General features: G+C 39.6%; 1 protein-coding gene and 1 long non-coding RNA gene across 3 annotated transcripts in view; one reads left to right on the top strand and one right to left on the bottom strand.

Annotated features, from left to right (window-relative positions):
* Nucleotides 1–6,752, top strand: part of LOC133253796 (uncharacterized) — a 41,857-nt gene extending 35,105 nt beyond the window's left edge. The window contains exon 4 of the long non-coding RNA XR_009738436.1: nt 3,862–6,752. This is a non-coding gene — a long non-coding RNA (uncharacterized LOC133253796). The remainder of the gene's footprint in view (nt 1–3,861) is intronic.
* Nucleotides 1–18,503, bottom strand: part of ROS1 (ROS proto-oncogene 1, receptor tyrosine kinase) — a 119,667-nt gene extending 101,164 nt beyond the window's left edge. The window contains exons 1-4 of one of the 2 annotated variants that reach the window (XM_061427477.1): nt 17,750–18,503; nt 5,611–5,655; nt 3,154–3,213; nt 567–593 (exon numbers count right to left, since the gene is read on the bottom strand). In XM_061427477.1, the coding sequence (XP_061283461.1) occupies nt 567–593; nt 3,154–3,213; nt 5,611–5,655; nt 17,750–17,872 (255 nt within the window). In that variant the 5' untranslated portion in view covers nt 17,873–18,503. The remainder of the gene's footprint in view (nt 1–566; nt 594–3,153; nt 3,214–5,610; nt 5,656–17,749) is intronic. The other variant, XM_061427476.1, reaches the window with a different exon arrangement.
* Between the last annotated feature and the right edge of the window lie 400 nt (nt 18,504–18,903).

The following is an 18,903-nucleotide window of genomic DNA, read 5'->3' as shown; positions in this document are numbered from 1 at the left end:
CTTCTGCGACTTTCCTGGTAGTCAAGTGGTTAAGATCCTGCACTTCCTATGCAGATAGCATGAGTTCAATCCCTGCTGTGGAATGTGGCCAAAAGAGAAAATAAATAAACAAATAAATAAAAGGTTATCTTTGAATGCACTGTATTTAATGATAACCCACAGGCTTTAGGGGGAAGAGGTAAAATCAGCAGAGATGAGGGTATCCCCACTGTGCCTTTTCCTCTCTTCCCACCACCCAGGCTTCAGGAATCAGAAGAACCTTTCAAACCAGATTAGAGTAATATATATGTACACGTGTGAATGTGTATGAGTGCATACACACATCTATGTACGTTCATATATGCATTTTATATATGCACATAGATATGTGGAGCACAGCAAATACCTGAATCAAAGATAGAAACACAGTCATTTTTACACCCAGAGTTAGAGCACTCCTAGGAAGAACATTTCTGTGCACCAAGGATGACTCAGCCTTCTTCATCCTTATTTTAATCATGTTTTAAGGATAAGAGAGAAGGACGTGGGGTTTAATGACATCTTTTTCACAAGTGACTGGCACTCACCTCACAAACTGCAGCATAGCTTTCATTCTGCATGGAGGAAAAAGGAAAGAAAAATTACTTAAAACCTTTAGAGTTGTAAATAATTTTAATGACACTTAGCTAGGCATTTCTACCAAATTAATTTATGCCCCACCATTGACAAAATGCTTCCCCTGTGGTTCAGTGGGTAAAAGAATCCACCTTCAATGCAGGAGACACAGGAGACTCAGCTTCAATCCCTGGGTTAGGAAGACCACCTGGAGGAGGATATGGCAACCCATTCCAATATTCTTGCCTGAAAAACCCCTTGGACAAAGGAGTCTGGTGGGCTATGGTCCAAAGGGTCACAAAGAGTTGGATAAGGCTGAGCAATGGGGCATGAGCACATGAAAAATAATCAATAAAGAATAATCCAAAGCAAAAGATTCCAGAGCTGGGCCTTCTGTGCAGGAAGGCCACTGTACAAACTGCTATAAAAAGTATGCTGTTTGCATCACTGGGAAAAAAAAAAGGACACATGATGTCTACTAGAAAATTTCAAAATAAGCAGTAATCGGCGATGGACCAGGTTAGAGAATGAAGGGATGTTGGTAGGTGCCCAGGGCGACAGAATCGGAAATGAAAAGCCACCAATAGGTCTGGTTAGGAAAGGCCAGCAGATTCTTCTGCCCAAACTGGCCACTCCAGCATCCACTCTGCTTGCTGGACTGATTCCCCCAACAAATGGTACTTCTCATTCCTTCACTTGCTCAGTGCAGTCTGAGCACTAGCTACGTGCCCCTCACTGTGTTTGATGCAGGGGACAGTGTGAACAAGACAGAAAGCGTCCTGCCCTGATGGCCCTACATGTCGGCAAAGGATATTAAACACATGACTAGGCAAATAATGATTCAAACTACCATCTGGACAATGTGCTACCAAGGACACGGAACAGTGTTTTTATTTTTTCACTTGTGTATTTGCTTGACTGCACTGGGTCTTAGTTGCAGCGTGTGGAATCTAGTTTCCCAACCAGGGATCAAACTACAGCCCTCTGCACTGGGAGTGTGGAGTCTCAGCCACCAGGCCACCCAGGAAGTCCCTGGAAAAGTGTATGTAGAGTGTGTGTTTGTTCACAAGTCCAAACAGCACCTGCTCCAACCTTTGGTAACTTCCAGTCTATGAAGCACACCATCACAAGCAGGAGAGTGGGTGTTAGTGACTCCTGGAGCTGAGATCTGTGAGGACACCTGTACAAGAAAAGCTGTGAGGACTGACTATACACAAGAAGACGTTAATATCCTTATTTAAATCTCAATGCTGTAATTTGAGTCTTTAATAGAAAATGATATTCTGTGTGCTTAGTCGCTCAGTCGTGTCCAACTCTTTTGCGACTGCATGGACTCTACCCCCTCAAGCTCCTCTCTCCGTGGGGATTCTCCAGGCAAGAATACTGGAGTGGGTTGCCATGCACCCCTCCAGGGGATCTTCACAAGTCAGGGACTGAACCCAGGTCTCCCGTATTGCAAGTGGATTCTTTACCATCTCAGACACCAAGGAAGTTCAAGAAAATGATATTACCTTAAGTTATCATGATCCTAATTTAATCTCTGAACTGAATAAAGCAACCCATTTTTAAATTACAAAACTCTTATCCATGAGATTGAAGTAATTAATTATAGTGTAACAACCACTATCCTTAGCACGGATTTGCTTATTATCTTAATTTACCTATTAGGAAAGTAAAGTACCAAGTACCTTAACGAAGTCACACACTAATTGGCAAAGCCAGGATAAATGAAAAAGTATTAGGGAATGTATTTCCTACACGAAGTGAAGTAAACCTAGGTGTGTGTGCCCTCTGGGTTAGACTGTTTCCATGTTCCCCACAGAGAAACCTTGAATGTGATCTAAGTCCTTTCAAAGTGTGGTCTGGAAACACCCAGCATTGCATCACCTAGGCGCATGTTATAAGCACAGAATTTCTAGTCCCCACACAAAACCTAGTGAATCAGAATCTGCATTTTAGCAAGATCCCAGATATTTGCATATTAAAATTTGAGAAGTATAGGACTAGGACATTTAACAAATACTTAACATTCTACTAAAAGGTCACTATAGTTTGGAGCAATTGGTCATTCTGGCTTCCATGGTTTGCATTAACTTCTTTTGGTTGCCAGTTCACCAGTTGCATTAATAATGTTGATTTTGGGACTTCCCTGATGGTCCAGGGGTTAAGAGTCCACTTGGCAATGCAGAGGATGCATGTTCAATCCCTGGTTGGGAAATTAAGATCTCGCATGCCACAGAACAACTAAGCCCTCACACTGCAACTACTGAGCTCACTCCACAACCAAAGAGTCTATGCACCACAATGAAAGATCTCCCGTGATGCAAACAAAGACTCCATGTGCCACAACTAAGACCCCACAAAGCCAAATTCATTAAAAAAACAAAAGTGATCTCATTTTCTCCATTACTCCATTTCCATTATGTATTTCTCATACTTTTGCTTTAGAGTCAAGCAAGCTAATTAAAAGCCAATGGAAACTCACATGGGAATCCTCGTGGAGAATGTCTCTCTTGAGGGAAACATTAATATCAAAACAGAAACATAATTAATACTTACACACTTTAAGGCACAGTTTTCCTGATCTGCCGAATTCCAGAAATGACATCCTTGGATGCACTGTAAGAGAGAGTAAGAGACAGTGATGACTGAAGAAGTGTGATTTTTCTAGTCACCTGAAAATGCAAATAGTAACAAAGTGTTCCCGAAGTAGAAATCTATCTACCAAGGAATCTGTGGCCTCGGCAGCAAGCAGGACTTTTGAGATTGTAAGCAGAGCTGTCGTATTCACAGACAGAGGAGGGCTTGGAGTGGCTCAGGGTTGCTGAATGGAGTCTAGCCTGGGGCGGGCAGGCCTAGATCCCAGGGAGCAATAGAGTGTCTGGGAACACACTGTCCACTGGGCACCTGGTGCAGGGGAAGTCCAGGACAGCGTGGTGTCAAGCACATTATATAGGTCCTCGGGGTGTGTCACGCAACAGGCAAAACCTAAAGCTGGAGACTCAAGCAGAAGCAGCACATCAAAACCGGGGTAGGTGGATAGTCTGGGAAGTTGGCTGCCCTGACCTCCCACTGGACAGATGCAGTTTGTGCCTCCTTGCCTGGTTTGTCTGTGCCAGTGATTGCGTGGACCAGGCCGCAATAACACCTCAATTGCCTTCCCCTTCCCTCAGTTCCTTCTGCTCTGCCATCTCTCTTTTTTTTTTTTCTCCTTTTTCCTTTCATGTCTATGTCCTATCCTCAACTTTTTCTCTTTTCACTCTTCAGGTTCTCCTAGACTGAGTTCATCTCCCTTCTCAGTATCAACCATCCGAATCTGAACTTCAGCGGAGACCCCTTCCTGAGCTCCAGACCCAGATTTCAATTGTTTGTTAAACAGTTCCATTTGAGTCCTGACAAACACCTCAGATACTGGAGTGAGTTGCCATTTCCTCTTCCAGGGGATCTTCTCTACCCAGGGATCGAACTCGTGTCTCTTACAACTCGTGCATTGGCAAGCAGGTTCTTCACCACTAGGGCCACCTGGGAAGCCCCAAATTCAGCAGATGAAACAGCAAATTCCTCCTTTTGGACCCTCAAATTTGCTGTCTCCTATGTTTTCTATTAACATGCTTCAGTCTTCTGAGCTGCCTGAGCCAGGAGTCAGGGCAGCTTCTCCTCCTTTCACTGCCTTCCCACCCCATCCTCACAGACAATCCATCACCAAGTTCTACGGATTCACTTCTTTGTTGCCTGGACTCTGTCTTGGTTCCTTGCTCACTCACTGTTCTTGCTTTTCTGGGCCCACCACCGCTTGCAAACAGCTTCATGGGGGACAACAAAACCTAATCATATCCTTATCCTGTCTAAAACCCTGTGTGTCATTGAAACCAAATATTCCCAACATGGTATACCGAACTCTCCAGCATCTAGCCCAAAGCCCAGTCTTCTACTTCCTGTCTCTGCACACGCACACTCCCCCAAGCAAGCTGAAGTACCCCTCCTTTTCTGCACAACTCAGCTGTCTCAAACTTTTGGGTCCGGATACAAAGGGCTCCCTCTGATTAGTGTACCTTTCCCCTCTAGTCCTTCTAGAAAACATTTCATCTTTCTAGTTTTAGCCATGCAAGACCTGCAGGCAAGCAAGCTGCTTTTCCTCCTGTGTATTCTTTCTCCTCCCACCCACCGCTGTTCTGACTCTCACAATGCTGTCTGGCTATGATTTTATGTACATGTCTGTCTCTCCTACAAGACTGTGAGTCCTTTGAAACAGAGACCCTATTTTACTCATTCTTAAGTCTCTACTACCCAGCACAGTGCCTGGTTTTTACCTATACTTGGAGTCACCAAACACGTATTGCGTAAATGGATACAGGTTCAGGAAAGAAGACTATAAATGTAACTGATAGAGAAAAGAGCAGACACTGTCTAATCCAACCCTCTTAGAATACCCATATTTTAGTAGTTTTAACTACATCTCAGAAATTTTAAGTAATTTGGCCAAAGCTACATTCATTGGAAGGACTGATGCTAAAGCTGAAGCTCCAATATTTTGGCCACTTCATGCGAAGAACTGACTCATTAGAAAAGACCCTGATGTTGGGAAAGATTGAAGGCAGGAGAAGGGGACAACAGAGGATGAGATGGTTGGATGACATCACTGATTCGATGGACATGAGTTTGAGCAAGCTCTGGGAGTTGGTGATGGACAGGGAAGCCTGGCATTCTGCAGTCCATGGGGTCTCAGAGAGTCAGACAGGACTGAGCAACTGACCTGAACTGAACACAGCTAGGTATAATCAAAATCATGGTCTTGGCTTAGTCCTATGTTCTTTCCACTTCAACACACTGTCCCTGAACTCATGTTTGAATAATCTGTGATGCAGACTTCTCTCTATTTCCCATCCAGCTTCCTCCATCGGGCACAATTAAATGAGCTTTTACTTAGGAATTATTACAGTAATCAAACCTGACTTTTGTCCCTTTTTTATCAATGCAAACACTGTAAAGTCCCGGGCAGTAGAAGCAATTACTCACCGGTTCACTCAGGTTGTGAGGTGTGCCGACGTCAAGCTGTCTGCCCTGAAATGAAGAAGGAGGGACGGTGTAACCACCACAACATTAAAAAAAGAAAAAAAGAGCTTCCTTTTTTGCCTCTCCAGTGTTTTCTAACTGTCAATTAAGGAGCCAAATGTTTTAAAGTCATTAAATCAGTCATAAAACCAGACAAGATGCCTCTGCAAGTTAACAGGAATACCTTGGAGATCCCATGAGTTTGGTTCCAGGCTACTGAAACAAAGGAAATCAACAAATTTGGGGGCTTCCCAGTGGGTGTACAAGTACGTTCACACTATACTATAATCTATTAAAAAATCTATTATGTACTATTAAAAAAGTACATGCTTTAATTTAAGTTTTATTGCTAACAAATGCTAACCATCATGAAACAACACAAGGTCATCACAAATCTTCAATTTGTAAAAAACCACAATATATGCAGAGTGCAATAAAACAAAGTGTGCCTGGATAAGATGCAATGCCTATAGATTCTGCAGAAATGATAAAAGTGGGAGTTAGCATGTAGCCGAAAGAAGTAGTTAAGACCAATGAGGAGACACAGTATTAAATAAGCCTGTGACATTAGTCAATCAAGGACTCCTGGATTAGAGATGAACTACATTTGCATTTTTCTTTTTTTTAAAGAGACTAAAACAACAATGGACTGCATTTAATTAACATTATATAACAAACCATACAAAAAATGCATTCATATTCTAACCTAAATCTGTATACATTTTTGTTCACGACACACAAGGTCAAAGTGTGAATAACAGCTGCCCTAGGCAAGGTTTTTTTAAGGTGTATTTCTTCCTCGTGTTTCTATGCTTATTATCTTGGATTTTTTTTTTATAATGTGAAAAGCTATTTTCCTCCATCCAAGAAAGTACTTCCTATATAAATATCATTAGTGCCCTTGCATCCAGAATTAAGAAATGGAAAAATAAAATCATAAGCTAAACAGACTATTTGACCATGAGGTTAATAACCTGAAGCCCAGAAACACTTGATTTTGTTCTTCATAAAGTCTCATGTACTAATATGAACAGTGTTTCTTAATTCTCATGGCTAGGCAATGTGTGTGTGTGTGCATGCATGCTCAGTCATGTCTGACTCTTTGCGACCCCACAGACTGTAGCCTGCTGGGCTACTCTGTCCATGGGATTCTCCAGGCAAGAATACTGGAGTGGGTTGCCATTTCCTTCTCCAGGGCATCTTCTGAACCCAGGGATCAGATCCACGTCTTTTGCATCTCCTGCATTAGCAGGCAAGTGCTTTACCAGCTGAGTCATTGGGCTATGCAATATTTGAGGTTTATATGACCAGTCACTCTCCAACTCTTTAGCAAAGGGATTTTCAGAAGTTCTGGAAACAAAGGAGCTAATGGAATGGCATTACCACTAAAAGGTTTATGCTAACCAGGTGTTTGGGTTGCTTGAAAAGTACACCATTTAACATACAACATTTCTGTTGTAAATACTATACAACCAGAAGACAGATTAAACAGTTTTGTATAAAGCTATGGTGTAAAAATTAGTGTCTGTGTGCAAAGTCACTTCAGTCATGCTGGGCTGTTTGCGACCCTATGGACCATATCCTGTCAAGCTGCTCTGTCCATGGGATTTTCCAGGCAAAAATACTGGAGTGGGTGACCATTTCCTTCTCCAAGGAATCTTCCTGATTGAACCCACATCTCTTAAGTCTCCTGTATTGGCAGGTGGGTTCTTTATCACTAGTGCCACCTGGGAAGCCCTGGAAGCCCCCCAGAAGAGGAATAACGAAAAAACATTGTATTCAATTTTACTTGAGTAAATTGCCAAGCACATGATTTGGAGAATGCCACAACGCCCTTATAACACAAGTCACTTAAACTGTCTCAAACAGAGACAAAGGTGGTATTGGGAAACATAAATGTAGAATATGCATACCAGAAATAGATTAATGACTAGGCTAATCAGACATACAATTATATGTGTCATGCAAAAACTCAAAGTACCCCAAGGTTTCGGTGGCCTATTCCATCATCACCTTGGGGGTCCTTTGAATGATTTTTTCCACATGACACGTATAATCATAGTTCTAAATTGGGAAAGGAGTACATCAAGGCTGTATATTGTCACCCCGCTTATTTAACTTATATGCAGAGCATATCATGCAAAATGCCAGGCTGGATGAAGCACAAGCTAGAATCAAGATTGCTGGGAGAAATATCAATAACCTCAGATATGCAGATGATACCACCCTTAAGGCAGAAAATGAAGAGGAACTAAAGATTCTCTTGATGAAGGTGAAAGAGGAGAGTGAAAAAGCTGGCTTAAAACTCAACATTCAAAAAAATGAAGATCATGGCATCCACTACTTCATGGCAAATAGATAGGGAAACGATGGAAACAGTGACAAACTTTATTTTCTTGGGCTCCAAAATCAGTGCTGATGGTGACTGCAGCTGTGAAATTAAAACACACTTGCTCCTTGGAAGAAAAGCTATGACCAACCTAGACAGCATGTTAAAAAGCAGAGACATTACTTTGCCAACAAAGATCCATATAGTCAAAGTTACGGTTTTTCTAGTAGTCACGTATGGATGTGAGAGTTGGACCCTAAAGAAAGCTGAACGCTGAAGAATTGATGCTTTTGAACTGTTGTGTTGGAGAAGACTTTTGAGAGTCCCTTGGACTGCAAAGAAATCAATTCAGTCAATCCTAAAGGAAATCAGTCCTGAATATTCACTGGAAGGACTGATGTTGAAACTGAAACTCTAATACTTTGGCCACCTGATGTGAAGAACTGACTCATTTGAAGAGACCCTGATGCTGGGAAAGATTGAAGGCAGGAGGAGAGGGGGGTGATGACAGAGGATGAGATGGTTGGATGGCATCACTGACTCAATGGACTTGAGTTTGAGCAACCTCCTGGAGTTGGCAAAGGACAGGGAAGCCTGGAGTGCTACAGTCCATGGGGTTGCAAAGAATCAGACACGACTGAGCAACTAAACAACAACAATATATAATCACATGCATGATTAGCATAGTGATTAGCATAGTCATTAATCTGTGGCTTATACCATCATGGGGCTTCCCAGGTGGCTCAGTGGTAAAGAAGCTGCCTGCCAATGCAGGAGACGCAAGAGACATGGATTCGATCCCTGGGTCAGGAAGATCCTCTGTAGCAGGACCTGGCAACTCTCTCCAGTATATTTGCCTGGAAAATTCCACGGACAGAGGAGCCTGGCTGGCTAGAGTGCATGGGGTCACAAAGAGTCAGACAAGACTAAGGGACTAAGCAGGCACAGACACACATACAATCATACTCAGAGACTTTGACTTTGTCTGAATAATGAGCTTAACCTGTTAAGTGCTAAAAATCCTGTTTGGGAAAATTATGGTTTTTCAGGTTTATAGTCTTGAGCTTTTTTTATACAAACTAACCACTGAAAATGGGGGTTGGGGGAAGTTTTTCATGAAATGAGCATTATAGGAACTAACCTCTGGGTCAAAATCTACAATGATTCACAAGTGGGATTTCCTGGGGTTTCGTAACTTTTCCATGAAGGGATTTATATATGTCCGAAAGAAGCCACTGCTGAAACTGGTTTTTTTTCCCCGCTTGGGGCAGAGGGACAGGGAGCAGTGGTTAAGGGGTAGGGTGTGCTCTTTTCACTAATTAGTGAAGTAACTGTATCTGTTCATGATTACAGAGCCATTGTGCTTTTTGTTTTCTAGATCAACATGTTGTTGTCATGTTAACTTGCATCTCAGCCCATCATGAAAGTTGCCTCACAGAAGGTTTTAATCAAAGTGGCCAAACCAACAAAACAGGACATCCTGTTTCAAATTACACTCTCAACCTCATTTTGAACTGTTGCTTTTTCAGAGATTTGGCAAATTTCATGATAAGCCACTTAGCAAAGTGTTCACATTTGATGAAGCAATTTTTATATAAACATAATTTTCTGCCACCCAGTCCTTTAAAATGTCAACTATCCATGGTTAAATGAAGAGCAGTGCTACATTTTCAACTAGTTGCATGAAGACTTAAGGCACAGAGTCTAAAATTGTGCTCCTATTTAAAAGATTTCTCTACTCATATCTCTATAACTTGGATGCCAATCTTAAAAAAAAAATAAACATTTTTTCCATCTTTCTCAGCTTCTCATAAATATACGGGCCATCAACCTTGTTTAGTATTTAAGCTTTTGAGTATCTGTATCCATCTTCCTTCACATTGCTTAAATCTCACAGACAAAACAACTTGTACGTGACTACTAGAGCCTGTTACTGTAAAATGAAACAGAATACCACCCATTGTCGTCAAGAGTTACTAGATTCCCACCAGACTCCCCTGGGACTCCGCCCTTCTGCTGCAGGGGGCATGGGTTCAATCCCTGCTGTGGGAACTAAGATCCCACATGCCGGGCAAAAAGAATTATTAGATTCCCATCTGGATTTCCCATGAATCACCAAGTTAGCATACAATCACAACCCAGAAATTTCTAAATTGTTCACAAGTAGTACAATAGGTCAAGCTTGGTGCAGGTTTAACAGCATTTTGATTGAAGACCATCCTATTTTCATTCATATAGTCATGGCCTCAACATTTTTTGCTGATGGTTCATTGAAGCCCAGGGTTCTTTTCTTAAAAAAAAAAACAAAAACTAAAGTCTCATTTTTCTCATAGATAGATATGAGATTGATATTCATTCTTAAAGCCTAGTTTTCAAACACATTTGAGACTTTACACAGAGGCAGTGTGTCTGCATACATGTGTGCAAGCAAGTGCAACAGCTGCCATGTGACAAATTAGGGGTCAGATCTTCTAACCCTACCTCATGGCACATGGCATTTTTTTTTAAGCAGTCTTATTAAGAGCAAAGGGAAATACACCAATTCAGAATATTGCATATAGTGAAACAAGAGATTCCTCTGTTTATTTCTCACATTTTCACAAATTTTAAGAACTTTTTTTTTGCTGAAGGAAAATAAGTGGAAACTAAGAAGGAAGAGTCTATAAATTGTTTATCCTCTCTCTGGTCATTTTTGAGTGGAGTCCTTCATGAGCAGAAAGGCTTACAAAAGATGGCAATGCTGAGTCTATGATAACCTAGTATGCACCCAAATAACCTTACATAGGTATGATACTGTTGTCAACCAGCCCTATTCATTGACTTAGAATTATAAGCAGAGGAAAACTAAGTGAATATTTTTAGTAACTCTAACTGGCACTAACCAGCACCAGCCTATGCTCAGCTGTGTTCAACTCTTTAGGACACTATGGATGGTAGCCCGCCACACTCCTCTGTCCATGGGCTTTCCAGTCAAGAATACTGGAGTGGATAGCCATTTCTTCCTCCAGGGTATCTTCCTGACCCAGGAATGGAACCTGTGCCTCCTGTGACTCCTGCCTTGGCAGGCAAATTCTTTTCCCACTGAGTCACTTAGAAGGTCCAGTACTGACCAGAACCTCTCCTTAAAAGTTGCTGAATTTGAGCCTTTGAATTGGAGAGGTGATTAGTTTAGCAAGGAGCACACCATCTGTCCTGGGGTGACCCAGCACTACGAGCAAGATACATTTCAAGAAACAACAGAAAATCTAAAAGGGCTTGGAAGGTGGCTTAAGCATCTGTTGTGGCCTTTGGAACATCCTGTGCTTTTCAGAAGGTAGCAAAAAGAAGACCATCACTGAGCTCATGGAGCCCTCTCTTTCCATTCCATGTAAGCACCATCCACTTTGCTGCTCATTCTCTCCAACCTCTAGAACAATGCCAAAAAGATAATGGTGTTCCATAACTATATGCTGAAGGAATAAATCCAAGAATTCAAGATGGCCTAGTATTCAGGAAAGGTCCAGAAGTGTCTTGGAAGCATCACCCAGTGGCCTAGGATCATGAGGGATTACTCTCATTTCTTGAGACGTAATCAGACATAGGAACCAAAGGACAAATGTTGACTTTTTTCCTCTCGTTTGGTGTGTGAATAAAGATTCCTCTGATCTCCATTTCCTAACCATTTATATTTGTAGAGAAAGGAGAAGAAAGCTTAATATTTTTTGTTTTTAGATAATTAAGTACATAGAGAGTAAGAACTGTATCTTTTAGGTTAATTGTGCAACCAAATGCTTCATAGTTCTTTGTGTTCATAATTTTGTTCAAAATGAAGCTTTTGATTCCCCCTTATGTGATTGAAACACAGCCAAATACAATGACATGTAAGAGAGTGAATCTGCAATTGAATTTTTTCCTATCCCTTCAAAAATTGGTGTTAGCTCATAAAAGCAAAAGGGTGAATACCTGGGTAGTTTTTAAACAATGAAACAGCAGAGACGTTTCTTGGTGACCTTTAAGTCACACTGTAATAGTATTGAGTCCTTCTGTTGGCAGTTCTCAAAATTAAGTTTAATAAACCTAATGGCGTGCCCATCAAACGGTCTTGGGCAAGGTAGCTTCATGAGTCAGGTCTAGGGGGTTCAGATGAAGATGATTTTGTCAACACTCTTCCCTAATTTCCAACTGCCTCTCCATCCCCCTCCTCCCCATAATCATAGCTAACATTAGTGAGTGAGTCTCAAGTTCCAGGCACTCTTCTTGGCGTTCTACACTGAATTTCATTCAACGTCCCAACAACCCTATTTGGGAGATACTTTTATTAACTTCATTTTGCAGCTGAGAGACAGGGAGGTCTAGTAAGTTGTCCAAGAGTTAGGATTTTAATGGGGCACTGCTGCTGCTGCTGCTGCTAAGTCGCTTCAGTCGTGTCCGACTCTGTGTGACCCCATAGACAGCAGCCCACCAGGCTCCCCCGTCCCTGGGATTCTCCAGGCAAGAACACTGGAGTGGGTTGCCATTTCCTTCTCCAATGCATGAAAGTGAAAAGTGAAAGTGAAGTCGCTCCATCGTGTCTGACTCTTCGCGACCCCATGGACTGAAGCCCACCAGGCTCCTCCGTCCATGGGATTTTCCAGGCAAGAGTACTGGAGTGGGGTGCCATCGCCTTCTCCTAGTTGCCTCCAAAGCCTGTGCCCTTAACCAAAGCACAGATGCCACCTCTAATCTGTACCAAATTCCTCACTTTGGAGTGAGAGTTCTCGTCATTTACCTGAGCTCACCTCTTCCAATTACCTGCTTGAAAGACACTGTCCCAGTCCCAGATCTTAAATCCTCAACCCAACTCCTACTTCTTGGCACAAGTGTCCTTATATTGCCCACCTCAGGCAGAACTAACTTCACTCTTCACTTCCTACCTTATTAATGAAACAGAGCAGAATGATCTGCATTTTAATCCCACATATATTTGCTCCTGATGTGATCATTTTAAAAGTTAGCTGCGTTGTTTAAACTTGGTATTTTCATCTGAAACATCAGTGGGATAATAATTAGTGCTTAAAGTTCTGTGAGGATTAAATTAAATTATACATTCATTATTATAGTACAGTTCCAGGCACTTAGAAATTTATTATTAATATTATGTGCAAATTTGCTATAAACAGCCTTTTGCAGACATATCATTAGTGATGCAATAATCTCTTCAGATAAATTTCTTGATGTTCAGGGTTAAAGGTAAGCTTTCTCTTTTAATTTTGGTATTTATTTACCCACTATTTTCTAGAATGCTATCAACTTACATCCTAACGAAAAGCACATGGAAGTTCCAGCTTATCCAAACTTGGCCAATTTTAAGATGTCTTTATCTCTGCAAATCTGATAGAATAAAAATTGATAATTCATTTTTCCTATGCAATTTTATGTTGCTGTGAGGTTGAACATCAATCACATTTTTTAGTCATTAGTGTTTTTTAGCCATTAATGTTTCTTTTCTTTAAAAAGCAGGCCGCCTTGTTCTGAACAATATTTAAATACTCTCCTTTACAAGAGTTGGTAAAATTGTGTTTATCATATGTAAAACTTTTTTCCATTCTTTGACTTTGTTTTTATTGTCTTCTGTTTATTGTCATATAGTTAATTTCTAAGCAGTTGAATTTATTAATAATTTCTTTTAGTGAATCTAGGTTTTTGAAACAGACTTCTTTCCCACTCCAAGATTATACAAACAGTCTTCCCTAACTTATCAAAATATTTTATAGGATGAGGTCTTGTTCTGTTTTTGTTGTCTGTTTGTATTTAAATTATATCTTTTTAAAATACCTCATGGAATTTATTTTAATCTGGTAGTAATATGTTAATAGGAGTTGAAACTTTTTGAATCTTTTTTTTTTCACTTTTCTTTTCAAAGAAAGGAGTACTTTATTTTTTACTTTATTTTGTTTAGATTAGCTTAAGGTGTATGACAGAACTGAGTTTAAGGTACAGAGATTTCCCATCAACTCCCTGCTCCCACACATGCATAGCTTCTCCCATTATCAACACCATTCACCAGAATAGCACATTTTTAGTAAGCATGAGCCTACAGTGGAATAATCACAATCACCCAAAGTCCATAATTTACCTTAGGGTTCAGTCTTGGTATTTGGACAAAAGTATAATAATATAATACCATACAGAGTACTTTCACTGCTCTGGCAATCCTCTGTGTTCTGCCCATTCATCTCCCCACAGCCCAATGCCATCGCTCTCAACCACGGATCTTTCCAGTATCTCTGTAGCTTTGCCCTCTCCAGAACATCATACAGTTGGAGCCATACAGCCTTTTCAGATTGGCTTCATTCACTTAGTTAGGCATTTAGGTTTCCTCCATGTCTTTCATGGCTTGATAGCTCATTTCTTTTTATAATAGCTTTGAATAATATTTCCTTACCTGAATTGTCAGTTTGCTTATTCTTTCACCTATTGAGGGAAGGAGTTATTTTTCATTCTAAATGGATAGCTTCACTTTGGTTTCAATTATCATCTTTATCATATTCCACACTCCCTTATGTACACAGTAGAATTTCTGGAGCATATTCTGTTTTACTGGCTTGCCTATTCCTGTATTGGTACATATTGTACTAATTTCTGGATATTTTATAGAATTTTGGAATTACGGTTTGGTGGCACTAGTGGTAAAGAACCCACTTGTCAATGCAGGAGACATAAGAGACGCAGGTTGGATCCCTGGGTTGGGAAGGTCCCCGGAGGAGGACATGGCAAACCACCCCATTATTCTTGCCTGGAGAATCCCCATGGACAGAGGAGCCTGGAGGTCTACAGTCCATAGGGTCACAAAGAGTTGGACACGACTGAAGCAACTTAGCCCACATGTTATAAAGTTGTATATTGATATATAAGAAAGGTATTATATATATACATATATATATACTTTTTTAAACAGGACAACCTTCTGAATCTCATTATTTCTGACAATCATATTGAATTGACTTGAGGCTTCTAAAAGAGCACTTCTGAGCACTAGGTCCTCAACTATTGGGATTTGTTACTCGAAAAAAAAAAAAAAGTTTTATTGCCAAAGAAGATCACAAAATTGTGATTCAACAAAGCCATCAAGATGAGGTTGTATCCTGTTGAATGTACAAAATGAGGGTATGGGCAAAAAGCATGTCCATAGATTATTTGGCCATAAATCTCTCTTTTTTTTTTTTTTCATAAAGGATCTCACAATGCTAGTGTTCTGAAAAATAGTAATTATTTTTTTGTTCTCTGCAGCACATGGCACATACAATCTTAAAATATCAGGTCAGTTAATACATTCAACTAATACATACAGATTCCTCCATTAGTGTAAAACCCATGCTCAAACATAGAACTATGATTTGTGCATTTTGGGACAGCAGTTTTAACATTCCTTTCTACAAGACACTTTTGTTTCTTTTTAAAAGGCAAAGATGCCTCAATATCAAGAATCACCCAGTGAGAATGATAATATAATATACATCTAATCTGAGTCTCAGGGCTTCCCAGGTGGTTCAGTGGTAAAGAATCTGCCCGCCAATGTAAGAGACGCAGGGGACGCAGTTTTGATCCCTGGGTAGGGAAGATCGCTGGAGGAGATGGCAACCCACTCCAGTATCCTTGCCTGGGAAATTCCAGAGGAGCCTGGCAGGTTACAATCCATGGGCCCAAAGAGACAGATACGACTGAGTGACTGAACATGCCCAGAGTATCAGTAGGCAAGAAAAGGATATAGTAGAGGCAACCTTTTGAGAAATAATGACTAATAATTTTCTAAAAATGTTGAGATACATGAATTGGCAGTTACAGTGAGTATGTTGTACGTTATTTACCAAGCATGATAACAAAAAATTAATTAACAAAAAGAACCACCCAATGACATCAAAGATGACCTGCATAGCAAAGTCCAAGCTAAAAACGATAGCATAGAAAAAAAAAAAAATTCAAACAGTGCAATAAACTCCAGCACTTTTCATATCGTTCCTCTGATCCGTGGCTCTATTCATTGTTCCTTCACCTAGCTTTTGTCTCCCCTGCCCTGATGTGGGAGGAACAGATGGAGAACATGATTACAATCACTAGTCAAACTGGCAGACCGTGTCTTCTGCAGTTGCCACCCTATCAGCTGTGCCTTTCTCTGTAGGAGGTGAACGGAAGGCAACTCAGCAAAGGAACAGACTGTCTGCTCCTTCTGCCAAACCCTGAAATCAAGGAGCCCACACACAAAAATAAGATAAAACTAAGTTTAGCTAAAACACAAAATGGAGACTCCAATAATAGAAACAGCCAGCATCAGTTTTGATAGTCGGGAAATTAATAAATAAAGTATAGTGGCACATTCATGTGATGGAATATTTACAATATATTAAGGACTGTACTGCCATAAAAACATCAAGCATTCAAACAGTGCAATAAACTGTTTTCCTGTGTACAGGAAAATCCACAAAGTAATGTTCAATGAAAGAGCTGGGTGCACAGTGTGTGAAAAATTATATACATACTTGAGGAAAAAAGTCACTGAAAGAAAATACAATTATAGGTCAATAGTTGTGGAAGTACAGGATTTTTTCTTTTATTCTTCTCTATCATAAACATTTTACAGTGAATATGTATTGTTCTTATAATCAGAGAAAAAAATGTAATAAAAAAGAAAATATTTAATAGTCCCAGTTTTCCATTTTTAAATTTGGATATTTAGGTTTATAAAACCCTAAAGCACATATTTCTACATTCGTGTAGTGACGTCTTCAGCAGAGAATTCTATAAAATACCAACCATATTTTTATTATTTTTTTTCAACCATGTTTTTAAAAAGTGCTGAAACAATAGTAAGCTAAAGCAGTGTTTAAAATGATAGTTTAAATTAAACCAAGAGTATAACACAAATACCTTTCCTTTTTCACTCTACCACAGACTTCTATCTCTAATACTTTAGCCTAATAATGAATCGTATTTGGTATTTTTTTATTTTAAAAATATGACTATAAGTATTGTCACATGGTCTTTAGATAAGAAGAGCGCATCTTTCCCTGACTAGAATGTATTTGGCTTTTAAAGTTGATTCAGTGACTGTTTTAAGCACAAATAAGTCTCAATAACTGTAAAGATGTGAAACACTATTTAGGAGGAATGACACCCAGAAATGAGGAGAAAATCATAAACGTCCAGAAAAACTCACCAAAAATATTATAAATGCACAGACAGGAATTTACAAACAATTCTGTCATTTAATAATGATAATCATATATAAGTATATAATACATAAAATAACATGTAAATATATAATGATTAATAATAAGAAAAAGTGTTCTACATGGCATCCGCATCTGCTTCCCTCATCATCCCCCTCCCGATACAATTGTCTATCCACAATATAAATAGTACTTTTGCCTGCAATGACAAGGTATTGCCCTGTGGCCAAACCTATTTCATGCTTCAAGACAAATATAAATGATTTTGTAACAAATGAGTTTAACTGATATTTTTTAAGGTGTGCAAATTGATTTCATTTACGCATCCTTTGCCCGAATCCCATACCCCCTGTTGCAAAAATAATAATAATAATCTATGAACAGACAACTTGAAAGAAATAAAGTAGCTCTGCCCTACTTACTATAATCACTAACTTTCCTAACTTATTTTGGAAGAAGGACTCTTGCCTTGCCATCATTTCTCATGAGAAAACTTCTCATAAAGAGAAAATAATTCAACCAATATAATAAGCTGAATTCTATCTCTTCTGCTTCCTATAAAGACAAATATTAGACCAGGAAAACTTACCAAGTTAGTTACACATGACTTTAAACAGCTGTTTAAAACTGTACACTGGACCACAGAAATCCATACGCAGCCAAGAGTTGCAAAATTGACAAGTTTCAGACTAAGCCAGTACACGTTCTTCATCACTTCTCTAATGGCGGATTTTCAGATGAACTTTCTTCTCATTTTCTCCATCTCGCTATCTGAATTCTTTGGGTTTCATCACTTCAGTTGAAAGAGTGGCTGGCGGACTTTTTGGTCTTGTTTTGATGTGTTGGGATATCTTTGCCTTTTCAATAATGTTCAGAACTTTGAATACTAGATAGTTTGTATCATTCCCATAACAGCTATTTCAAAACGAGGCTTCCTTTTACTCTCATAAAGAAAGTCACCCACTGAGTAAAGGTTAGGTCTTAGGAGAGCGCTTCACAAGGAAAGTAAACAAAGCGGAGAAGGCAAATTACATTTCAGCAAGCATGTGACACGTGCACAGTCTGAGACGGATCAGACTCAGTGGACCCTCCACCACTTCACTTCTTTGAGGTTTGTTCAGCTATGCAGGAAACTGGATTTTAAGCATGTTTAGCAAACAGTAACACTATTCTAATAAAGAATTATCAGAAAAAAAAAAAAATCAAAGCACCCAAATCAAATGATGCAGCAGAGAGGAAAAACATAACCCTTTGAAATCAAACATACATACTTTAAAATAAAAAAGCAAACAAGCCTGAAATTAATAGACAGGTACTCTGAGGGTCAGCTAAAGACAAGGAAGTTTGTTAGGCACTTTTAGAACTTCACTACATATTAACTAAAACACTGCCTTATCAAGACTATTGAGACAGAGAACTGGAACTAGCCACCACAGAAACTTAAGATATGTCTGAGGGTAATTGTCTTGAAAAGGAAATATTGTACAAATTTCAATCTGCTCAGCATGGAGATAAAGTTCAAGCCCAAAACAAAGAATTTTAAATGTTTGCAAGGTACAGAAGTGAGTCATTCTGGATAGCTACTTTTTAGATCGCCAGGGGTTAACTCTTTAAGGCCAGATATTGTCATGTTGGTATTTTTTCTCATGACAATCTATAGTTTCAAATCAACTTCCTTGTCTTCTTAAATAAATTATACTGTTGTAACTTACCCTTGTGTTAATGACATGAAGTTCTCATTGT

This window comes from Bos javanicus, chromosome 9 (assembly GCF_032452875.1).
Source record: "Bos javanicus breed banteng chromosome 9, ARS-OSU_banteng_1.0, whole genome shotgun sequence".
In the NCBI taxonomy this organism is placed as follows: domain Eukaryota; kingdom Metazoa; phylum Chordata; class Mammalia; order Artiodactyla; family Bovidae; genus Bos; species Bos javanicus.
This window is presented reverse-complemented; position numbering and strand designations above follow the sequence as displayed.